Source organism: Anser brachyrhynchus (assembly GCF_964034855.1).
Source record: "Anser brachyrhynchus genome assembly, chromosome: 2".
NCBI lineage: Eukaryota > Metazoa > Chordata > Aves > Anseriformes > Anatidae > Anser > Anser brachyrhynchus.
The window spans coordinates 19,840,026-19,866,129 of NC_137695.1; the positions used below are offsets into that span (position 1 = coordinate 19,840,026).

The following is a 26,104-nucleotide window of genomic DNA, read 5'->3' on the forward strand; positions in this document are numbered from 1 at the left end:
ATTTTGTGGTGAAAACAGCTGGATGAGCATCTCTGGAGACCGAGGGAAAGCAGAAACAGAATGGGGAGATCATCATCATCTGTCCGTGCTCGTAATGATGACAGATAGGACAGGCCGCCCAAGCCAGGTGCGCTTGTCGTGCTGCAGGACTTTCTCTTCCCAGAACAAAGCTGCCTCTGCGGCCACATCCAGCCCAAGAAAAAAATGAAATCTTTTGCTGCTGCCTCCTGTATTTTTATTTACTGTTCACTGTTATTATTTTTTCTTCTGCCTATTCCTTTCTGGCCATCTTGGTAGTAGGCAAAGAACATCACCTGCAGAACCGTGCTGCGGGCACAGGGGGGGCTCAGCTGCCTCCCAGCCTCCTTGCCCAGCTGGGTCCTCAAGTGTCCTTAGCAGCATCCGTCACTCATCGGATGGCATGTAAGAAATATCCGTGTTTAATAGCTGGGCTAAAAACTTCTCATTGTTATGTTTCTTTAGCCCAAAGGGCCTGTATTTAGCTACGTTCTTCAATTTTGTGCTCATTTCTCCCATTAATCCGTATGATTTCAGCATCGAGTTGCAGTCTCCCTCTCCCCCTTTACCCCAGTGTGCTGTCGATGCAGACATCTCCTCGCGCTGCAGGAAATATCCCCATCAATTACCCGCGATGTACAAACAAAGAGCTACGACACATGAGAACTGCGACAGCAGCGATGTTATCGCCTTACCTGTGTACGCACTCCCTGCACTTTGCGGGCTGTGGGACGAGAAGCCGTGCAAAACGCCGCGTCCCCATGGAGAGAAGGGCAGGGGGGAACAACCGCTCACTTCAGAAACTGAGCAAGTGTGTTTCGAAGCAAAACAATGAGCTACCAGCATTTCTCCTGGTGGTGGTTTCCACTCCTGAGTAAAGCCCCACTCACTCCCTGGCTGCTGTTCATCCTCACCCCTCAGCCCTGCCGTCGGTGGGATGAGGAAGGCTGCCCAGCACCACTGCAAGCAGAGGGCTGCCAGGGGGCTGCCAAGCTGCCCTTGCATCTCCAAATCACAAACAGGTTGGCAGAAAGGATCCTGGGAGCTACAGCCCAGGAAGTCTGACGCCCATCCTTGCTAAAGGCAGTAGGGTCTGTAAAAATGAAGCCCCTGGAGCCAGGATATGTTCAGTCTGTTGGAAAAGACGCAGCGTGGCTTCTGCAAGGAGAAACCCTGCCTCAGCGACCCACCAGGGTCCTGGCGTGCCCCTGTGAGGGCATGGAGAGGGGATCCAGCAGGCACGGGGCGGTCTGGTTTTGCAAAAGGCTTTGACAGGGTTCCACACCAAGGGTTATCCAGGAAAATAGTTTGCCACAGGATGGGAGGAAAGACACTTAGAGAATGGCAGGCAGCTCACTGAGCAAAAAGTAAGGCTCCACAGTCACTTCTCAGAGTGGAGGACAAGCAGCAGAAAGGTGTCCCTGCTGCGGGGCTGGCGATGGGGCAGCAGGACACGACCGGGTTCCTGTGCTTGCTGTGCCTGCGGTTAGGGTCGTCCTGTTGGGGACAGACCCGGGGCTGGAGGGACCGTCGGCCTGACACTGCACTTCACGTCCTCGGTTTTAAATGAACTTCCGCACACCGTCCCAAGACACCTTCTAGTTTCAGCGCACACTCTGGGGGGTGAATTCCCAGGCTGGCACTAAGCTTGAGGCATAAAAACCCACACAGCCCGTCTGCTTCAGTTCCCAAAGCCAGTGCTGCCTGCCTCCATCCACGTCTTGCCAGTAGCTTACCCACCGTCAGGCTGACCTTCTGGGCACATGAAGAAATACCACCCTTCGGGGACCGCAGGACAGTTAGAGAGGAGGAACCAGCCTTTGCAGATGCGCTTTCACACGTGCACGCTCTCACTTCCTCCTCCTCCATCAGCAGCCCCTGAAGAGTCAAGATGTGTACGAAACGATGGCTTGGACATCCCCGCTTCCACCTCCTCACCTTTCCTGGGATTTCTGCGGTGTGCAGAGGGCATCCTTTCAAGGTGCGGGATCACCCGGCTTTCCATTCCTCCTCCAGTCATACAGGCACGTCCATCCCCATGGTGCAGGAAGGTCTTTCATGGGCAGGCTCTGCTGATGCTCGCTCCTGCCTCTCCTCCACCCACAGCCCCCACAGACCAGCCCTGGAGCCAGCGGCTGGTGGAAGGCAGTGGCTCAGCCCGCCAGATACCCAGCCGTGCTTTTGGTACCCAGAAATGGCCCGATGCGGTTCCAAAGCACAGCCTGACCTCTTCCATGACACCTTAATCCGTGCAGAAGGTTGCTGTCAGAAATATCATTCGTTAAATGAAGCAGGGCCCATGCAGCCAGCAGGACAGGCCCTCAGAAGCCAGGACTATGGGGGGACTGAAATCAAGAGATGGAAGGGGTTTAGCAGCTCTTGTAGTCCATGGCAGCTCCTCAGCCCTGCATGCTGTGTCGTTTCCACAGTGACGGGTAAAAGGTAAATGGGTAAAGCCTGTCCCAGCTGCTCCTGCTTCCCTCTCGGTTTGGGCTGTATCCCAAAGCCCTCCCTGCCTCGTGTCCCCTTTGCCAATGCCCAGCAGCGGACTTGGGAGGCTCCTGGGCTCCTCTGCTGAGGGAGGACGGATGAGGCCAGCCCAAAGAGAGCCCTCTGCTACTGCTGCAGGAGCTGCGTCCCAGGCCCCTTCCCCCTCCCCTCCAGCACCACCCACACAGCCATCCATCAGCATCACCCACGGAGCATCTGGGGGCAACGTGTAATTAGGAGTGATGCTGCCTGCCATTTACAGACACACGGCTGCAGAGAAAAGCTGGGAAAGTAAATCCCCACCGACAGACGTACCTCACGGCCTGCACCGAAGGTAGCGGGGAGGAGTAGTGGAAAGGTGGAGGAGAGAGAAGGAGAGGAGGGAGAAAGGCGAAGGCAGTAGCTGGCTCCACACAGCTTTGAAACAAAGCAGTCATAAAAAAACACACACAGGGATCCTGATGACATTGTCTGATAAAAGCATATCTGAAGCAATGAATAAATTCTCAAAGTAAGAACACCCTGCCTTGCTGGGGAAGGGGAGCTACATTTGCTCCGTGAATCCTTTACTGGGATGCAAACCAGCAGAGATCTTGCAGGCACCCACATGCAACATTTCCTATGCACAGGGCATCGTGGGGCCCAAAATGCTTTCCTCTGCTCTTGAAGTCTTTCACTGCAAGAGATTTTCTTCGAGATTTTACATAGAGATGATTAAATTGTGTGGCCCATCTCAAACATGCATGCTCCTCAGTTTGGGAATGTGGCTTTTCAATAATTTCCTTTATATATATATATATATTATATATATATATATATTATATATATATATGACTTTTTCTTTTTCTTTTCTTTTTTTTTTTTTAAGGATTTCCAAAAAGTGTTTGTGCTTGTCACTACACTGTTAGCATTTAATATGCAGTTGTATGTGCTTGCTTTCAAGGCACACATCAGCCTATTGTCACAGCAAAAACTGGCTGTTGATGAGAGGCTCTAACTATTCTGCCAAGACTCAGCAACTAGCCTTAGAAAAAGCAAGGTCAATTAAAAGGAGCATGAACTATGACAAGCAATACATGGAGTGGTAGTTTAGGAGGGCTAAAGAAAATCTGAAGAGCAATTAGCCAAATAAACAAAAACACAAGGCAAACTATTAAAACGCGTCACAACCTGGAAACATGCAAGAACATTTTCGGAAGAAAGGAACAGAGAGTTCCTTTTTTTTTTCTTCCTGAGGTCTAGAAAAGCATCATGAAGGAGCTAAAGGAGAGAATTCCATCTCTTCCACAGATAAAGTCACGTAGTAGATGGATATATCAATTTGAGTTAAAGCAAATTAACTAATTAAAATAATACTATTTAAGGAAAAAAAAAAAAGAAAAAAAAAGAAAAAAGATGGGAGGCAAGATGAAGGAAATCCAGAACAAAGTGGCGGAACCATCATTTCATTCAGCAGAAGAAAGGGAATGGAGCAAATGGACCAGCTCGGGGCACAACAATATGGCAAGAGAAGACAGCCAAGACCTTACCACTGTGCGTTTGGGGCTATGGAAAATGCTCCTCTAACGAGGAACTTTTCAATTACATTATGGAACAATGGTTTGCTAATGTGCAGCAGTAGACCTGCTGGCAGCTGAACAGGAAGGAATTTATATCAGGCTTCAGAATCGTACTTGCTGCCCACAGTTTCCCTGCAGAACGGCTTCAGATTACATCGTGCCTGCGTGAAGCTGCACAGCTCTGTCATCCAGCCATTCCAGCAGCCCTGAACATCGCGGGAGCCGCGCCGCCCTCATCTGATAGCCATATGCCCGGGAACCTTCCCTTCACAGCACCAAACACCCTCGCAGCAACAAAAGCTTTTCCTGGCTGAGGGCTTGCGGGATCAGCTCCCCATACAAGCAGCATGCAGCACCAGCTAACTCACAGCCATCTTGTGCGGATCCTTCATGTGCCTCTCGCCCTGGGATTCAACCAACAACGAGCAGCACGTTTCAGTCATCTGCCTCAGATTGGGGTGAAAATTCAACAGAAATTTAATTAGCTTGGTTTTTTTGTTTGTTTGTTTGTTTGTTTTTTAATAAGATCCTACTATTGAATTTTTCTAAATTACTTTTTAGTTTTGTGGATTTTTAATTTCCTCCAATAACTACTGCAAGGGTTTTTCACACTGGCCCAGACAGGTGACTTCCCTACGTACAAAAGGATCTCCAGCTCTGGTCCTTCGGACTGCTCAGGTTGGGGTGGGGGGAGAACTACATCTCTCCTTCAAGATTCAAATCATTTTTGGTGAGATTACAGAAAACTGCTTGTGGTCTCTGAGGAGCAGGCAAGCTCCAGACTTCAGATTGCTTTTGTGGTTTCGTGTGGTTTCGTGTCCTTGCTTTAGGTGTGCAGTGATGTAGCTCTGTCTATCTGCACACAGAAGGAATCCAGCTGAGAGCCCATTTTATTGTAACTCCAGATGATGTTCAAGAGGATGAAAAACTCTTTTTTTTTCTCAGGTGGTCAGAGAACAAGTCCCGGCGAACTGGCATTCCTTCCTCTCCCATCTAAATTATGCAGAGGAACTCAAATCGTTTATAAAGCAGTTTCAAAGATGTTTTTAAAAATAAACACATGAAATGCAAAGAGAGAGAGAGAGAGAGAAAAGACAGTCCTGGACTTTTTCACCTTTTCAATTAGTTTTTAATCTCTTAAGAACAGTCATTTAAGTCAGAGTAGTTCAACTGTTATAAAGCAGCTGCTAGAGCACTGTAAATTAAACAGCGAGTTTACCAAACATTCCCATTGCATGACTGCACCAGCATAAACACAAAATCGGGATTTTAAAAACACTTGGGGGGGAAAGGTTAGACCTAAAATAATGATTCATGACCTCATGATAAACTGAGCCAATGGCAAAATTTGAACAGATTTTGTTAATAGTAAATCATGCCTGATATAAAAAGATGTATAAATACGGGGAGATGGTCCAACTGCAGCCCACATCTCAGGGTGAAAGCCAGGTTTCACGCCCTTGCTGTCAGACAGGACGAGGTATGTCAGGCATAGCTGTGTCTTCTGCGATGACAGCTTCTTAAAATACATTTTCATTTTCTCTGCTTTAACCAAGGGAATTGCCACAAGAAAATGAATTAAGGTCATCTACACATTAATCACATCAGTAAACAGTAATAACACTTAGCACTCACACCAGTTCTCAACCTCAGAGCACTACTGAAGCCTCCCGCAACACCCTGGGACACCCTGAGGAGGAGGAAATGGAGAGGAAGGAGGAAGAGGAGGAGGAGATAGAGGAGAGGGATCCATACTTCCCCTCATCCCTATGGGTACATGCTGTCAGAACAGACTGATGTATACGTCAGCTCCATCTCCCTGCCTGTGATGGTATACAAGGAGCACAGGCACGATGCCTTGAACCCTGGAAAGCCTCCCACTGCCAAATGTCACTGCCTCTGGTGTGCTCCAAGCCCTCAGGGGGCCTGCCAGTGAATTCTCCCCCAGCCACTACAGATGCTTTACAGAGGCGAGTCTTGTGAAAGCAAAGACAGAAACTGTAACAATCACATTTCTATTAACTATGCTTGCAAATGTGTATTGTGTGTATATGGGGAGGGGTTACATAAACATCAGAAACAGCCTACAAATGGGAGCTGTTCCTTCCAAATTATATACATTGCTTGAGTCACACAAAATCAACTTCTTTCAACTCTGTAAACTCCCTTTCCTCTTTGCTCTTACTCACTCTAGTATATCCATCATTTTTGATCCTCTACTGATTTCCATTGTTGGGGCTCATTTTCTGTGACTTGAGAACCTGAAATTACACTATATATCTTTGTAGCTCAGTGAACTAGCCAGCATTTATTTTAATTTAGTAAGGAAACATTTGGCTGGGTGTGACCAAATAAATATTGTGTCTAAAGCAACACAAATATACTTTGCACAAGGCTATAAACCTGTCTCGGAGCTCTAATGATATTGCAAGTCAATGAAGCTTCAGTGCTCTCATTAACATGATTCCATCAGGCCTCTATGCTGCATATTATTAATTTTTAACAATAGACTGTAATATAACTATAGCACTGTGGGGGTAACAAAAGCCAAATCTTGGTACTAATCTGACCTTTTAGATTGATAATAGCTTTAACACTGACCTAATATTGAAAGGTGAATGTGCACAGCGGACATTGGACCTAATTATAAGACAACAGTGGTAAAACACACCATTAGGCTGCAGCAACAAAGACAAAACTTTCCTCGGGGAGCAAAGGGCACGGATCTTGTCACAAGGTCATGAGGAGTCCTATCACCTATTTTGACACCAAAATAATCAAGAGCTTTGATTTAGAGAATGACATTATCATACTTTTCCCCACCCTAAAATGTTGGGTTTGTGTTAGAAGGAATAAAACGTAGAACAACCCAAGCTGAGGCAGGTACCTATCCTTTAACTCAGCTTGGAGACAGGAATTAGCAGGAACAAGTGTATTTTTATGGAGAAAAAGCAAGCTATCAAAATCTCTTGGAAATCCGTTCGGATGATGGCATTAACATATCCGCACTGTTCCTCTCCCCAGCCTGCTGATGCATCACAGGGAACACAACTGGTTTCTACTCCAGACAACAGGCTAGATGGCCCTCAGCACCGTGCTGAGCACTCAGCCAGCCTCACCATCGGACCTCTGCGGGAGAGGGAACACCAACAGCTAAGAAACGTTTAACCTAAGTAAGTGTAACTTCTTGTGAAAGGTAACACATCGAAATAACTTGGTTTAAAAGGCATTATACTCACCAAATTATGCTTTAGCATTGCCTGTATGTATTTTCTAATTCAGTCTTTTTTGCAGTATCTAGAAATACAGTACAGCGGTAATAATGTAATTAGTATTTTCACTAGCTAAATTATAGAGCTGACTGCAGAATGCAGCACAGTAATATCAATATTAACAGTTAAGTATTATACAAAAATGACATCAACAGTTTTAGTACAGTCATGAGAGACATTGTAATTTCCTCTTTCTCTAAGATTCCTTCAAATTGTGTCAGATGAGGAAACTCACAGAATCCACTGGTTTTTAGTTCAACTCAAATTCTAAAAAATTACCATCTCGAAGATAACTTATGCAAATTTCTGAAGGTTCTTAAACAATATAACTAATAGGTTCAGTAAGGAATAAATAATTTAAGTCCTGCTGCATTGACCTCTTACATGAATATGATATTTCCAGTACTTAGGTAAGCTAATAATGAAGTGAAACAGATTCTCCGCGGAGGAAGACGATGATACACAGGGAGGTGTAATGCTTATCCAAGACCATAAAACAGGGAGGTGTAATGCTTATCCAAGACCATAAAAGCAGTCCAATACCAGCACAAGAACCAGAATCATTGGCTTTGCAATCTAGTGCTGCTCCTTATTTTTTTTCCTACCCCGGTCACATAATGAGATCTAAAACTCTAGCAACGAAGATACAGCCATTAAGGAAGACACATCGAGGAAGCATACTTTCAGAGATCCCTCACTTGAATGGATTATAGTCAACCACCTCTACGTGCCCAGAAATCAGAGAACTCCAGTTTACACCACGAGCTGTGGACTGCTGCGTGGCATCCTCCATGCCTGTAACTCCCTTCTGGTCAAGCTAATTCACAGCCCCCAACTGAGGATCTACCCACACACCATCAGCTTCCTAATTACAGTAACTTTATGCTTTACTTCACAAAATGGGATTCATTTGTTCTTTCACCGATTCCATTCAGCTCCTTCAACACTTCGTTCATTTGTTTGTTAAGATGCAGATCTCCAGCAGATTGATCACTTCAGATGAGACAAAGCAATGCCTTGGTAAACCCCTCTGGAAATGCAGAACATATTATATGCACAAGAGTTGAACTCCTTGAATTTCCCCCTTTCAGATCCTCTTGGTTTCCAGTCATTCATATAAAGAATGAAGCTTTTGTAGGCCGGTTAATCCATCCACCGAATGAAATATGGTGAAGTTTTACAAATCCACATGTTCTTTCAAGGCTGTAGTTTACATCTGTAGATATAATAATAGATGTAGTAATGTAGACAAAAATCATAGCTTGGGCCCCCAGAGAAAGCCTTTAAAGACTTGGGTTCAAAAGTCCCCATACTGCAGTCAAAGAAACTGGCAAAATGATTTAAGGGCTGTCTCTGCTTACATTCACTTCTGCCAAAGCACTGGCTTAATTTTCTTTGTGTGTCTTAATAAGCCACCTCTGTGAGAAGGATTCTTACTTGAAATCATTGTATGTCTCTAAGCTCAGGAGAAATTCAGGCACTGTTGAGTGGTATGCCGAGACAAACATTCAGAGGTGGTGTCGGGCTCAGCTGCAAAATGAGCCTACTCTTCATCTTCTCTAGCATCACAGTCACGAACTAGCATGAAAACAGCATTTACACAATGAATTAAAATGCAAATCTACATTTTATTCTATGAAATTGAGACAAATGGTACACACTTGAAGCTTGCCAGAGTAGCAATTACAAACATTAATATAGTTTTAGATGACGAGTTAAGTCAAACAAGAGGGCAGAATAGAAACACCATACACTGGAGCCTGTGAAATAATACAGGGAAAAAAAAAAAAAAGCAACTCTTGCCCTAGTAAAGTAAGCTTAAAATACAAATTAGTGATAACTCTGTTGCAAAGGCCTAGATCTGCCTTGTGCAGATGTGCACCACCAGGGAAGCTTCCAGCGACAGGGTGTATGTACAATGCAGGGAAGCAGCCTGCCAGCATAGGAGAGCTGAGGGCTTCTCCAAGTATGTGGGAGAGGACTTTGCACTGCCACAGCCTGATGGGATGTGGCATCATCCAGGAGGGAGACCCGCAACAAGAGGCCAAACAGCTCCACCAGCCTAGGACAGAACTGCGCAACTGGTGTAAAGATGTACTTATGCTAGATCTGATTGAGATTGCATCCCGCAAAATCAAATCACTTTGAAGGTTTGCCTTGTGCAATCATTTCCTTTGTCAGCAATCAGTAAAAGGCTGCAAAAAAAAAACTGTGGACAAATGGTTTAGGCATTGAAATTTAACCCTGTGGAATCACTACAGTGTAGCACCTTTGTCAGGAGACTGAAGCCTCTTTGCTCTCTCCACACAGAACACATACATTAGCACTGTGTGTTGTGGGTGTGCTCCCAAACACAAGATGCAGCTACGGGCACACAGCTAAATGCCTACCTGCCTCCCATGTGGCCTGCAACTGCATTCAGCCCTCTACAGGATTTCTGTTCTATTAGGGAAAATAAGGGCTTCAGATCCTTCAATACTCTCCGGAAGCCCTTGCAGTACATTTTCTCTCAGAGATCGTACAACATTTGATTTTTAAATATCCATAATGCATTTTGCAAATAATGCAAAATCTATTGAGTATTACAATGATTTTCTTAATAGACCTAAAGTTTTTCCACCAGTGTTGTAACATCAATAATGACAAAATATAAAAACCAAAAAGGAAAAGGCACGTGGTTAGTCAATTCTAAGACTTCTCATTCTGGTGTAGGCTAAGGCAAGAACCCAGATGGTGTGGTTTTATACATCAGCATTCATGAGACCAACATTTTCCATCTCAGCTGTGTGCCATACAGCCAGCTACTGGGCATCCCCTGCTTCTCAGACAAGTCTGAGAGCACCGAGTACCTCAGACCAGCGGCATAGCCCTCTGTAGAACTAAACCTTAGCACAAGATAGCCCATCAATGTTTTTGTGAACTGTTGAAAAATATGCTGACAAGAAGAAAATAGTCATTTGGAATTTGGCAGGGAAAACCCACTCTAAATCATTTCCAACTGCAGTAAGTCTCTGCTCCCTTTTTTACAAGTAATAGAAGAGACTATCCCTGTTTTATAAACTCATTCAGTTAATATGTTTAAGAAAGTAGACAAGTTTCTCCTGCAGGAGTTTTCAAGTATTGTATTCCCTTGTAGCTGCCAGCATTTCAACATCCCATTCCAGAAACGCTGCATATTGCTCTTTGGGAAAAAAAGAAAAAAAAATAGAAACTGCTGCATACTAAGAAGAGAGAAATGGTTAGAAGAACAAAAAATAGTAAGTGACAATTTCCTATTACTTGATGAATACTGAAGGGTTGTATGATGCTCCCTGCTGCTACAGTACACCAGAAGAGTAAGAAAAATATAAGTCTTTTCACTCTTCATAAGAGGGCACAAATATTTCCTGGATGTTCTACATCTAATAGTTCATACCTCCAATAACCTCCACGTCTATGTGATCTGTAAGTTTAAGTTCCAAGCGTGTTTCTACTCAATTCTGCAGCAGTTTCATCACTTGAAGAATAAGTACTGAGCCGTCTTAGTGCACCAAATCAGTGGGACTCAAGTATCGTCAGGTTTCCTCTGAATGAGCTCAAAGCTTTGCTAACAGTATTCCCGCAGCCAAGCATTTCTCCTCTCTTCCTGAGTTGCCCAAGCACTGCTGATCCAAATGGGGCAGAACCTCACAGGGTCCTTCTCTCCCTTTGTACTCATGGAAGCTCCGAGTTCACTCTGTCCCTTCCAAGAGGAACAACGATGCATACACCAAACAATGTATTGTTCCACCCCTCCACGTAATCCTGCCTTAATTAGGAGGACTTCTGCAGTAGGTGTACTATCTAGCATGGCAGGACCACCACACTATTGTAGCATGCAGAATAGAGCCCTTTTATCGTCATCAGACTTGATTACCTCTTTATTTAGCAGCTATTAGCATGTTTGGGGATGCAAAATCGTATCACTTCACTTTCTGAAAGGTAATGGTAGGAAATATCTCAGTGCAGAATGGATTCCATAATTAGAAAAGACACAAGGGACAACTTTTTCCTCCTGCTCTTAAGCTTGGGAAGCTCTAAACAATATGCAAAGGCAAAAGGGGGAAAAAATCGATAAAGTACTGAGAAGGATAAAATTTGAATGAGATAATAACAAACCTTTCTTGTGGAAGGAAGAGGAAATGACTGACTCTAAAAAGGCTTTGTGATAAATCAACACCCCTGCATGAAATTCCATTGATATATGCTGCAGTATGTGGTAGTAAAGTTAGAGAAAAAAAAACAAATAGGAACAAAAACTTAGCAATAATTTTATAAGAAACAAAATACAGCTTGCTGGAAGTGCTGAGCTCTTTCAGTGGTTCAAACAGTAGAAGGAGATTTCAGAATCTAACAAGAGTTTCAACAGCTGTATTTGTATTACAGTCATAAAAGCATAAATGTGAAATACAGCTCTAATAAAAAATTGAAGTTTATAAAACTGGCTGGTAATTTTCCACCCGTTCCAGAAGTATCTCAGAATATCCAGGGGAATAATACCTGAAAGAGAAACATATTGTTTGTGCATTAGACTACAAAGCATGTTCTGTGCTAAGTAATGAAACTATTCATATTCCTATCGATCAGGAAAAAATCCTAGCATTAAACACTGGTCAACAAACTCTACAGTTATTCTCCTAGAGTGCTGTAAGTCTGCTTTTCAACTTACATTATCATTTATAATTGGAAGTTAGGTTTTCAAAAAAAATGTTGGCTTCTTTTGGGGCAGCGGCAAATTTTTAAGAGAGGTTCAGCAGCCATAAGCATCATCTTTACTGGGAAACACAGATATTAACTTCTATTGAAATTAGGTTCTTTAATAAAAAGGCATGAGTTTACATTGAATCATAGGCTGCCAGAGAAAAATAGCCTACTGCTGTTTTTGAAACACAAACACACACCCCAAAGCTAATGTGAAGGCTACATCACTGCAAGAGACATTGATTCTGGAACAACACAAAAATGATCACAGTGACCTTCCGTCTCTAGTGTCAGCTCAATGATGGAGATTATCCAATAGGTTTTCACTAGAGTAGAACTCTATGGTGCCATTATTGTCCTGCTGTCATTCAGTTGGTTTTCCACAATGGACCAACTGCATGCTTCCAATATGCAAGCATCATCAAAGCTGCATTTAGTCCTTGTTTTCCAGGTTAAGAGTATCTGAAAATTATTATCATGCTATTCTAAAAACATACATCACAGTACATTCTTGGTTTTGCAGGCATGGTAAGATATCATCTCTGAACCCTGGAATTTTTAACTATAAGGAGAGAGGAACGCACTTCTATGTAGCGCATGCCTAAAATGTATTCACGTAAAAATTCCTGATCTTTTAACATTAAAGAAGGATCCATTTACCTTAAAGATTTTCATTTTCTGAATTATTTCTGCATAATACAACTTTTTAAATTCTTTTAAAAACTCATTAGTTCTCCAATAGTAAAGCTAACTTTTCAATACACTGTTATCATATTCAGTCTGCAAACGGCCTGGAATAACAGTCTCCGAAACAAGCCCAGACCTGGAGTCTAGTATAGCAGCTGTGCCTTGGACAGTAGAAACACCACCAGGCAGTAGCACAAAGAGGCAAGCGGGAGATGCTTGAAGGGGCCCTTCTTTGTTACATCTCAGCCTATATAAGTAGGCTTGTTTCATTTACAGAAAAATAAAATAGATGGAACAGGAAAACATTAATTATATCCAGAGAAGTGTAAACAAAAGTCTTCTTTCCCTTCAAAGTATTGGTATTTGTAGCTGCAGAATAAAGTTTCTTTATGATTTTGCTTTTGCCCATTTGACAGCCAGTGGCTTTTCCTTGTGGAGACACACTGGGCTTCATTTTGCATGACTGTCTGTAGCTGCTATTAGCTAAAGAACTCTGTTGCTATAATTAAAATTGATGATGCAGATTTTCAGAGCCTGTAGAGGGAGTACATGAGTACAACATCCTTTTGATGTGTTGATGGAGTGAAGGACTGGTAAATGGATATCTAGAATCTAGGAGGGCATTTACCTCCTTATTACAATTTAGGATGGTGACATTTTGACTGTAAGCTATTTAATAGTGTTTCTGTATTCATTAAGGGCAAAGTTCAACTTGGTGCAGACAGCTGGTGCATGGTCCTTTTATATAACACTTAAGCCTCATGATGAGGCTGGGGGAGGAAGGGCAGCTGTGGGCAGAGCAACTGCACCCTCTGTTTATCAGAGGAAGTTTCAAAGGAGCCTCTGAATACACTAGTTCTGACAGGCGCTTAAGGAAGTCGAGGACGTAACCAAAGATTCCCCAATACCTGAGAAATCCACAGATAAGTTACCAAGATAAACTAAGCTTGCTATAGACATTCATAACTATGAGTGGCTGTGCTGAAGCCTCAGGGTTCACCTAGGTAGTGTAGGACTACCTTTTCATCTCAGTTTCCTGCAACAGCCTGATTATTTGGGCTTTATTTACAAACCAAGACATTTATTCCCCAAAACAATCAGAAAATAGAAAGTGTTCAAAAGTATATATCTAAAATTTGTGGTTACCACTGGAGCATTTAACCAAATGTTACACTGATTAAAAACAAAATTCATGTAGAAGTTCAGTATTTTAAATTCTCGCTTTGTATTGCTACTACAAAGAACAACTAAAAGTATGAATTTTTTTAGATTTCATTTTCCCTTTCCCTACCTTACTATTTCCTCTGGAAAGCAATTGTTAATAGTGTTGATATACTCCTGAAGAAGTGACCCGGGTTCTGCTTTTATTTCTTGAACCTTTTTAAGTCCACCAGTTGTTACAAAGAGACGACGTGCTTTACTGTCATGTGGTAACACCTACACACAGAAAAGTACATAAAAAGAATATATTATTCTAAAGGAACCTCTGTGCTACTGGGCTCAAATATTGCTTATCTGTTTTTAATTCAGAGGACAGCTAAAGTGGAACACATCAGAGGTATATCTGTAATGACTACTGTATTTTAACACACAGGTATACAGCAAAAATAATAAACCAGCCCTTTATTGTTATAATGTAATTTAACATGTACTTTAATACATAACATATATAAAAATTCTGATTTGAACATTTATTGCTCCATAAGTAATATTTCTTGAATTATCCCTACAGAGACAATATGATTGTGGAGATTAAACAGATAATAAAAACAGAATACTAACATGGAATAACAACAGCATCTGTTCCACTTAAACCAAGTTATTCAGGTCTTTTATGTCAATTCCCACAGTTTAATTGTAGAGCAGAATTTTATATCATCATAATGATCTAGTATAGATTATTGCGTGAAAACAATACTGAGAATTGTTGCAAGTGAACAATGCAGCCTTGAAGCATTACATGCTACTATTAAATTCCTGGATATTAAAATCCTACAACACACTGTGTAGCCATGGAAGCCTTTTACACACATACACACACAAAGCAAAAATGTTAAGTTTCTGCAGCCAAAGGGGATGAGAAGCAGAAATGATCAGACAATACATTCTGCACTCCCTGAGTGATGCCAATATGCAGTTTTTTCCAGAGGACGAAAGGGAGAGAGGTGGGGGCTGGGCCAGGCAATGGAGAATGACAGCATGTAGTCCATAGGCCCACAGGGCTGCAATAATATTAAAAAAAAAAAAAAAAAAAAAAGATAATGCAAGATGTCAGCTGCATCTACAACAAAAACAGATGGGTTTAAAGCCAACCCTGAGAGCTACATACTATAGGGCTATGGGGGCAAAAGCATTTTGTAAGCCTTCACCCTGGTTGGACAAATCGAGCCATAAATTTGACTGTGTGTCAGTGTAAAACAAGAGCCTTGAAGGAGGAAGGGATTACCTAAAAGGATGGAGGAAAAGAAGGATGAAATTTCTGTCACGCATATGGGCAAACAGCCTTCATTTCTCTGGTCCCTCTGGGCTGCGCAAAATCAACAGACAGGTAAGGAAAAACAAGGAGAGCACAGAGACTTCTCTCTACTATGTTCCAGAGAAGTGTCGGGAACAACTGTGGTCGTTTCATTCTGGGAACTAAACAGACAGCTGTTTCCACATACCTCCCACAAGAACTGCCAAGGAGGAACTAGCAAGGAGACAGGATATGGCCCTTTCCCTGCCTTCTTCCTCCACACTGTGACTCCCAGGCTGGATAGACAGCAGAAAAGTTTCTTGGAAGAGGCTCTAAAGACAGACAACACCTCTGAGACAGTCTCTCCCCACCCCGAGTCCAAACTGAGACAGCACAGAATTGTTAAGACCCTGGAAAGGGCAATGCTAAACGAGACAGTCCAGCAGTGAAAACACGTAGCATCCCACCCTGAAGAGCAGCTCAGAAATAAGGCTTTTACTGAGCTATAAATAAGCCAACAAAACTAATACACCTCAGGTTTAAAAATAGGAAATTCCTAAGTTACGCTACAGGACTGAAAAAAAAAACACCTTTTAGTGCAAAGAACTTCATTTTAAATGTATACTTCAGAATAACAAATGCCAGACAAGTAGATTTTAATACAACGTAGAAGAAGAAAAATTAAACAAAATATCAGCTGATATAAAGGGTATAAAGTCACTTCAACAGCAAACAACACTCAAATGTATATACACTGGGTAACCAATTACTACACACTCAACTCTTTAATAGTTCTAGTTAGCACACAAAAGCCAAAGGCACTGCATTCTGAGCAAATCTCCAATCTGCACTACAAACAGCAGTACTTCCAGATCTGTGATAAGAAGAATTGATTACCAATCAAGAGTTTTACTCAGCCATTTCCAGAAAGCACACCTCACCAAGAGAATCTGGTACCCCTGCAAATAGATCGCACTGCATATACTGCATTATACTCCAAGTAGATTAAACTGCACAGAAGAAAAGTCAATAGTTAATCAGGATTCCCAATTGCTAGTAAGCATAACTAGAAGTCTCCTGTTTAGTTAGGAATTACTTAAATAATTTGAAATATTTTGATTAAACAGTATTGCTCTTTACATTCTGTGCTCAAATCAATAATGTAATGAACAATAAACAGTTAAAATTTTGACAGAAATAAGAAAAGATGTAGAATTTTTTAAGCTTTCTTAATTGAGACTGAAAATTAATAAGGACAGAAACGATGAAGTCTTTGCACTCTAGGTTACTGTAAAACATCCAACTTAAGCAACTCCTGTCCTGTACAGACAGCTTGCACTTTGTCTAAAACAGATATAACTGGGATTTATGTGATGCATTGGCTCAGTGAAAGTATTTGCACATGAGTTAGTATTTCACTTAATCTCAAGAGGCAAAGAAGAAAAGAACCACCTTGCTTATAAGCAATTGTTTTCTCACTGTCTTAGGATGAATTATAGCAGGTTCCAGATAAAACAGTATCCAGTTTCATCAGACAACAAAGCAGGACACTTCCAACTGCTTCTGCGAGGGATGCTTGAGGATCCTGAGAAAACTAAGACTTTTACAGATGCCCCATCTTTGGAATGATAACTTTCTTGCTAAATGGAAAACAATGCATTAGTTATCAAGCAGAGCCTTTTCTTACCTTGCTAAACTGCCCAACAATGTGTTTCATAATATTGGGAGGGGCATCATGCAGCAATGGTTCAAGTGCTGGAAGATATGTGCATTTCTGAAGTATGTTCTTTAATGCTCTTTTAGTCTATTGAAATGCAAAATAAAATTACTATAGTAAGACATCAATGAAAACAACAAGAATTCATGATACATATCCCTGAAGTCTGACCAAAAAAGCAAATTGATTCTTTATTAGAGTGACCCGATGGACATCATACTTTTTATTCAGAAAATACTCTTACAGAACTCTAATCAATTTTCTACTTAGATTTATTAAACCCCAAACCTACAGTGCATCATATTCTTATTATGCTATCTACAGTCAAAGTAATGGCAATTTTACTTTGGCAACAACAGAACCAGGCATAGACCCTTTAAGTAAATTGAAGTACTGTAATATAATAAGAAAGCTAAATCAAAACACAGTTTAAAAGATTGTATTTTAGAAGTGACTTATTAGGAGAATCTGCTGGTGTGGGATAGCAAGGTGCACTACCATCCAGGCAGAAAGGGAAAGAGAGACAGTAGAACAGTTGTATGTCAGTGCCTGGTTTCTGAAAAGAGACTCAGTGCTGGCTACGAGAAGCAGTAATGACCTCATTGCAGTAATGACCTCACTGTACGTACAGCTAATTTGGCCTTGATATTTTTGTGAGCACTGAAAATTACAATGCAAAATTGTCTTCTTATTTTATAGATCTGGAATTCATAATACTTTGGTGGACTGTAACGAGGCACAGTACAACCTGGGAGACCATATCCTGTCATATAATACTATTCAGTGAGTTCATTTAGTGTCGCTCAAAACTACATTTTACCTAAGTCCAGCCCTATTAGCTGCCACGGAGGAAAGGTCCTACATTACAGCATTTATGGGTGTACACAGCTCTAATCTAAAGTAGGAACAAAATGAGGGACTATACTGCTCTGGCTGTACCAAATGATTTGGCAGGCACCATATGCACACCCATTAAGACCAACCAGTCCTAAAAAATGCCACATAGCCTTCAGACACCCTCCACACGGGAAATCCACAACTCATTGAATATCAATAAAAGCATTCACCATTTAACAGTTTTTAAGCACTTATACTTGTTGGTTACAATAAATGTGTCATACTGCAGATACTGTGAATATACTTGCTTTCACTTGAAGATCTTCTGAACTGTGTGTGTCCATATACATAGAAAGCAGTGTGGGTAGGACGTTTGCTACTGCAACAGCACGTGCATGCTCAGGAGTATGTCTTCCAACCTGTCCCAAGGCCCAAGCAGCTGCTGCCTTAATATGATCTTCTTGTTCTTCTACCAAGCAGGTACACAGTGGTGGTATTCCCTGTAGCATTAACCAAAAGCACAACCTTTACAAATCTACACCAAGAAAGGACAACTAAACTGGTAGATTGTTAGAAAATGTTTCTGTTTACACTGTTCTTCTAAAGTAAGCTATAAGAGAACACTTGCTAGTGTTGTCATATTTTGCCATCATCATGACTAGCAAGAATTTTGAAGAAATCTTTACAAATCTAGTTAAACAAAAGGAAACAAATTCAATATTCTAAGTCAGTTGGAGCTAACACACAAACTTTAAGGGATAAAAGGAATACATCACATAATTCAGGCTGTACTAACAGTAAAGGTTTCATTTTGTCAGACTGAAAATAAAAGAGTTGTAGTGCTTATGAATCTATGACAGCAGTTTAAGAGCAGAACGGCTCAATCATTCAGTCTTTTAACTTTCTTTTAGTCACAGCACTACATTTCACCTCATAAACCTCTTCTTGAGTTCAGTAGTTCATGTTTGATGCATCTGATAACTTCCAGAAAGGCTTCAACTCTTGACATGAAGACATCAAGAGATGGAGAATACTTCGCTTGCATCCAGCTGTTACTGAAGTTCTTCTGGTTCAGGGTCACAATCTTTATCCTTTCTCCACAGGATTATGGAGCTACTCAGTAGCCAGTATTTTATGTCCAGGATAGTTCAACAGGTATCATTTCATACTATTTTAGGTGAGGCAAGGCTACTAATCCCTAATTAGATCTTTTTTCCCATTCCCTAGATCATTTTTATTCTTTCCTGTACTCCCTTCATTTTTTTTTCCAAGATCCTTCTCAAATACAGACAACAGGACTATATGCACTAGGACTAGTGGAAAAAAATGTTAATCTGCAATGTTTTATCTTCCACTCTTTATTACTGCAAAGGACTGAAGTGCCTTTTTTTTTTGACACAGCACTGCAGAAGACCACAATGAAGTGTTTGTCCAGTAACACACAACGTCACTTTTAAAAATTCATCCTTTCCAGGAGACAATAGAGCAGTATGGAACTATAACTTTATGTCATGACATCTTAGATGTGTTATTTTCAAATGGTCCCAGTTTACCAAGCCCTGCCCTCAGCACTATGCACCACTTGATAAAACTCAGTTTCCCCAAAGCAATTTTTATTTTTTAATGGGCTTTGGGTTTATTCAGGTTTCTTTTGGGGATCATTCATTAAAATATTTCATATGTTTGTGAAGATTCCTACAAAACCTCTCACTGCGTTCCCATTCAGTTATGGTAGCAATCAAATCATTACTACACTTCAAAAATTTATCACTTAGGTGCTTCCTCGTGAACTCAAACCTGCATTTGTCACACTTAACTTCAAGCACTTAACAGCAGAAGCATATTTGCTCTAGGTATGACTGACAAGGGTGAGACATGGGCACATACACAGAAGATGGGCCTCCAGAGATGACAAGCCAGAACTATTTGTCTCTTCAGTTTTCAAATGCAAAGGAGAATTTTTTGATCACACCTACCTTCTCTGTGCACTTTTTGACGTTATGTTGTAGCAATTTCCATTTTCTATCTTGCATTCCTACTAGAAGACATTTCTGTCCTCAGTTTTTATTGCTTAGCTGTTTCCATTCATACAGTAAATTTTAAATCACAGAATCATAGAATGATTTGCGTTGGAAGGGACCTTAAAGATCATCTAACTCCAACCCCCCTGCCATGGGCAGGGACCCCTCCCACCAGACCAGGTTGCCCAAAGCCCCATCCAGCCTGGCCTTGAGCACCTCCAGGGATGGGGCATCCACAGCTGCTCTGGGCAGCCTGTTCCAGTGTTTCACCATCCTCTGAGTAAAGAATTTCTTCCTAATGTCTAATCTAAATCTCCCCTCTTTTAGTTTAAAATGCTCATCCTATCACTACTTCCCCATCTTTTCCGTAGGTCCCCTTTAAGTACTGGAAGGCTGCTATATCGCAGCCTTTTCTTCTCCGGGCTGAACAACCCCAGCTCTCTCAGCCTGTCTTCGTAGGAGAGGTGCTCCAGCCCTCTGATCGTCCTCATGGCCCTCCTCTGGACCTGCTCTAACAGGTCCATGCCTTCCTCATGCTGGGATCTCCAGAGCTGAACACAGAACTCAAGGTGGGGTCTCATAAGAGTAGAGCAGAGGGGAAGAATCACCTTCCTCAGCCTGCTGCTGTGAAAATGGGCCAACAATACTCAGTGAAATTAACCCCTTCTTCCTAATGTCATTAGTTAGCATTATTCACATCAGAATATTACCTCGGACACTAATTTCAGCTATTGCAGATATTGCAAATGACCCTTCTGCATCTCCCTTCTATCTCACTGCCCAGCAAAATTTATTTAAATCTGAAAATGAATAGCTTATCTCATTTGAAATACCACTTGCACAGCTGAATCAAACCATTCTACATTTCAGAAACTGAGGTGTCTGCAAGTCCGCAGATTTCTGTTGCAAGACTACTCTAGCAGTACTAGCATAGTCATGCTAGTGCAATAAAGAATGTGCCATAAAACATTCTTGTTTCAAAAAGGGTTTTGATGTAGCCACAAATATTCATTTTAAGAGGAAACAGACCATAGAAATTCACTGACTTATTTTTTTTGTACTCGTTCAATTGCAACACAGAAAAATCCTGTAGTGGAATACACTATATGTGACACTATACAGACTAATCCAAGACATTTCATAAAAGGTTCAGCTTCATAAGGACCAACTTTGATCAGGTTACCACAATTTCAGACATTGCAAGCCACAATATTACAAGACAGTACATTAATCAACAGCAAGTATATAATTGTCACAAAACACGTGCTCTGCCTATGTTAATTTGTATCTCTTACTCAGAATACCACTGAAGAATTATAGAAAGAAGGCAAAGTGATAGCTAACCTTGGAGACAATCACTGCCATTGACAGGTTCTCGGAATGAGCTGCTACATAACCAAGCATCATGATGCCAGGCAGTCTGACAGTCCCTCTGCAGCTGCCAATACAATCAATCACAGCAGCAACTCCACCTGCATTTACTATAAACTGTGAAAGCTGCAAAGATAAACGGAACAGATTAGATACCGTGAAGTATCAACAGGCATAAAGCACCACATTATAAAAGTCTTTACATGTATTGCTCCTGACTTACAAAATAAAGCTGGAATAAGACTGACGTATCATGCTGACTTGTCGAGCACTGAGTGAAGCATGAAGTTCTCAAGAATTAAACTGTTTTGCTACCCTGATTTTGATTGACTTTACTGTAAGGAAATCAGGATTCTGAATTCTTGATGCTGTATAGCAAGGGATGACATATTCTCAGCTCCATTATTATACACCAAAGATTCATCCAAGTGACAACCTAATACACGAATGACCTTAAGACACACCTACTCCAAGCCAACAAATTTCTGTGCAAGAACAGAGGGGAAATCCCACTCTTCCTCTCACTTGCACTTTATAGATAACCTCTGCAGCATAAGAGCCCTTGTGGATTCCCCAGCTTGGGCACAAAGCCAAAGACAACTGTCACGGCTGCACGAAACCAACTTGGACTACACCATTCTGCCATGTTATGGTACTCTAAAGAATGTGTCCAGGGAGCACCCTTAATGGGTGATGGAGTTTGCCCCTGAATGCCAAATTATATAGCCTTGCTTTTAAATGAAAATCATGTGCACAGTCTGTGATGCTTGCTGTGGATATTAAGCTATGAAACATATTTCTTTCCAAGTGGTATCACTTCTCACGTCACTTGAGGGACAGCAGTAGAGTATATATGGTATCAACAATGCATAGAAATTAACATAATTTCATATTATGGTTATTTCCTCCTACATTGTTGGGTATATCACATTTTTTTCCAAAGATTCCAAAGCAAAAGAAATACCTTCTCAGGAGTTGCATTTAAACGAACAAAAATTGGAGGTTATGTGGATTTCCAATCCAATTGGTTTCTATTAACACGAAATCCACTGTTACCTCTGAGCCTTTAAAAGGGGATTGTTTATTCATGAAACAACTACATGGAATTTAAAGCTATTACTTAGGAAAAACTGTTCACATGACTGCCAAGTGCAGCCAGCAATGCCCAAGCCCTGTGTCTGGGCACAGCCACGTGCACTTAGATGCACAGAGCTGCTGCACAGATGCACTCCCTGGTGCTGTGATCCCCAGGCCCCACTTCAAGACCCCCATATCCTGGCCTTCACATGAATTTTACAGCGTATACAGATAGAAAGCAGAGATCCAAAAGCCACAATGTTTGCATGACAGACACAGCTGACAACTCTAGAAATAACGTTTGTCAGTCTATCTCTGCTGCAATGTGCTTTGCTTCAAGAGAGTTGCTCAGTCATACAGAGAGCTTTCTAAAGCTTTCTAAAGTTAAACGTCAGTTGCGACTTTCCACTGGGAGTCACTAAGATACCTCCTATGGCTCCTTTACAGTGCAGCTAGAACGGCCAAGCGGCCTTGGATGAAGGATCCTGTGCTAGCAGCTCTTCTACCTTAGCCTGGAGTCCTGTGAGTTTGGCCTCTAACTCCCAACTCCAGTGCCTGCCTTTGATAAAGATAATTTCTTCAATTCTCTGAGAAAGCAAAGTTACATCAGTCATGAGGTGCAGAGGGAAAGTAGGAAATGTAGGAAAACAAGACTGCAACCTTTAATAAACAACAGCTACAACACAAGCAGGCTGAAGAAACAGCAGCACAATATTCATGATAAAACAATTCTCAATTGTTAAGTTAGTATCATGATGGCTGTGTTCAGCACTAGCACACTCCACAAATACATTCCTTATATTTCATTCCACAGTCATATTTTGGAGTCTTTTAACTGATTCTATGATCTGACAAATGAATATAATTGTTTGTTTTTCCTATTCATTCTGCATTTGCTCTGCTAAACCTCCCCATCCTCCTGTATCTATTATTGGCAAAAAGAATGTAAATGGTGACACTCAGATCACAAACACAAGCTAGTATAAGCAATCATTATCAGTTTAATAATAAATACGGGAATTTTTGAACTTCATTGTTATTGGAAAAAATAATTAAAATGTGATACCAGCAACCCCAAAAGATTTTTTTAGAAGGACACACACCATCTATTATTGTTACAACATGTTCTTGTCATTCGTAAGCTGCTATCATGACTTCTCTGAGGCTTTACTCATGATATTTTTAATATCTAATGCTGACAGTACTGTCAGCCTAAAACTGCCTCTTTGTGCTGATATCTTAAGGAATGAAATAGTCAGGTATACTTTGTGATTCCCAATTTTCTTAAGCCAATTCATATTCAATACACATCTCATAATATCAGCAAGCATTTCCATATTTTTCCAATGAATATGCCAAACAGCCATTTGCCCTCTCTTTCGAAAAGCAAATGACAGAATAATCCTGTATTTTATTTAAAGTGTAAAATCTAATGATATGACCTTGCATTTGCATTTTCAAGGTTTTACCTCAGGCGTATGCTTTGCTATCTCTCTAATTAAAGTTGCACCATTTTTCTTGACATATTCATCTGAGTCCTTCAGGCATGTGAGCACAACTGGGAAAATTTCTGCTTCAACCACCAACTCTGCAAGATCCACTGAATGCTTTGCTATTTGGCTTAGCGCTGACAGCACCTGACGCTAGTAAATAAAAATTGTTATAAAATCAATAGTATACAAACAGCCTGCAACACACACTCCTCCTGCACACAAAAATCTATTGCATCAAGGAAAACAAAGCAAGATAGGGAAAACAATTACAGCTATTTTACAATTCACTGAATCAATTCATGCACGAATATAATGGCAGAGAACATTTGCTGGTTCCTGAATAAAAGTTTCTTCTTTGTTTCATGTCATTCAAACTGCTATGCAATAAAAAAGAAAAAATATACACCATTTAAAACTATAATTTAAAAATCAGTGACATCTACAGAAAGTATTTTTATTTGTATAAGTTTGGTCTGTCAGACCTCAAATAATTTTTATCTATGTTTGAAGTACTGTTTTTAATGTTGTTTCTGTTAGAGTAAAACAGGAAAAATATATTAAGGAAATCTTTTTTCAGTTAAACTTGTGATGAAGTCTTCAACAAGAGCTATTCACATTGGATAGCACATTCTAAAATACAATAATGCATTCAATATTAACCGTTTTATGGTATAATCTTAAGCATGCAAAACCTTTTCTGTAACTGAACTGTGCATTAAAAGTATCTGTCAGACAATGTTAAACTAAAAGGACAGGGTGTCATACATCAGATTGCATTCTTCATATGATGATACATAATTTCCCCTCCCCCCAAAAAAATACCATTCACTTTAAAGATTTGTTTAGCTGATCCTCACTGAGCAGCAGTTTTTTTATCCAGTAGCTAGATCAGTGAACACGTTCAGAACTCCGTCACTATGTAGTTACATTTTAACACCCAAAACGACAGCTTTCTAAATAAATATGCACATCAGTGTCATTGATTCAATATCAAGTAATGACTGGTGAAATGGAGATTAAAAAAATAATTTTTAAATGTACCTTCAGTTTAGCATCAGGGTTCAGGATCATCTGAGCTAAGTGAGCGATAGCTCCTGCATCCACTACTGTCTGTGCTAACTCTGGAGAATGCTTTGAAATATCACTGAGAGTTGAAGCAGCAATCCTTTTCAAAGCAATTTCTGGCTCCTGGATACAGAGCACTAAAAGAGGAACAGCTCCTGCATCCACCACAGCTTGTGACAGTTCTGTAGGTCCAAGGAAAGTAATTAAGTGAGTATGGGTGACTGACCCTTGTGCAAGCCATTTTTCACCCTGACAGATACAGCAAAGGAAAAAGGGGAGGGTGTAGCTCACTGTCTCGACATCTGCATTTCAAATCAGCCCTCCTGGTTTCATAAACCATGTGGACCAATCCAAAACTGAAAAGAATGCAGGTCAATAGATGGACCCCCATTTACATGCACACATTTGAGGTAGATTAGGCTGAAATGGTTTGTTATTCTGTTTTCTTTTTCTTTTTTTTTCCTTTTTTTTTTTTTAAAGTAAGCAGATGTCAGCTGTTTAAACCCTGGCTATTCTACACTGATCAATAGGAAAGCATTTTATGCATGGCTAACAACAACACAGAAAGCCAAAGTACCAAAATTTTACCAACCACCTAATTAGGGAGCATTTTACCCTCTTTAAATGATAAGCAGATACTAGCATAGATCAAATGCCAAAACCAGAAATACAAAAAACATACACAGAAGATTTATCTTACATAAAAGACCGGAAAAACTGAACTCACCTATCAAAATTAGGCTTTGCTACCATACACAGGAAAATACAGAATTTATACTTCAATGACATGAAAATTTTATCACACACAATTAGATAAATTAGAAATATCATCAGTGGGATATTGTGTGTCTGAGATTAGTACAATATCCTTAACTAACTGCACCTTAAATAAAAAGACAAAAAAAAAAAGCTGAGCATATGATTAGCTGACATGAGCAAAAATTACACTATTAGAAATTCATTAGCTCTGTCCATATATGCAGCATTAATCACAGTCCTAAAATAAGAATTATTGGATACCACAAGCAAAATTTATAGTATAACAAAGCTGTGCTGTTTTAAAATAGTGTTGGAAAAGTAGTAAAAATCATGGGGAATTCAATAATCTATTAGGTCTTAGTTGAGTTTTGCTACAGCTTATTATGCATATCCATTATTATCTTTAACATTTATCTTGACTTACAGTACCATGGCAACATATAGCTGTCGTATTTCAAGACTCTAACTTAGCTTTTGATTTATAGGCCATCCATAAAGAGATTTTCATACTAAGAAAAATATAGCATACTTCATTAAATATACATAGACTAATACAGTTTTTCA

At 40.7% G+C, this 26,104-nt stretch overlaps 1 protein-coding gene and 1 long non-coding RNA gene across 4 annotated transcripts in view; one reads left to right on the top strand and one right to left on the bottom strand.

Annotated features, from left to right (window-relative positions):
* The first annotated feature begins 5,183 nt into the window (after nt 1-5,183).
* On the top strand, nt 5,184-11,616 carry LOC308190853. Its single transcript, XR_013947532.1, has 2 exons — nt 5,184-7,809; nt 7,844-11,616. It is a non-coding gene; the product is annotated as an uncharacterized lncRNA (long non-coding RNA).
* Nucleotides 8,948-26,104, bottom strand: part of SPAG6 (sperm associated antigen 6) — a 39,333-nt gene continuing 22,176 nt past the window's right edge. For all 3 annotated transcript variants that reach the window (XM_080582621.1, XM_080582622.1, XM_080582623.1), the window contains exons 5-11: nt 24,758-24,963; nt 23,693-23,866; nt 21,120-21,272; nt 18,063-18,254; nt 16,888-17,004; nt 14,037-14,182; nt 8,948-11,857 (exon numbers count right to left, since the gene is read on the bottom strand). In XM_080582621.1, the coding sequence (XP_080438747.1) occupies nt 11,791-11,857; nt 14,037-14,182; nt 16,888-17,004; nt 18,063-18,254; nt 21,120-21,272; nt 23,693-23,866; nt 24,758-24,963 (1,055 nt within the window). In that variant the 3' untranslated portion in view covers nt 8,948-11,790. The remainder of the gene's footprint in view (nt 11,858-14,036; nt 14,183-16,887; nt 17,005-18,062; nt 18,255-21,119; nt 21,273-23,692; nt 23,867-24,757; nt 24,964-26,104) is intronic.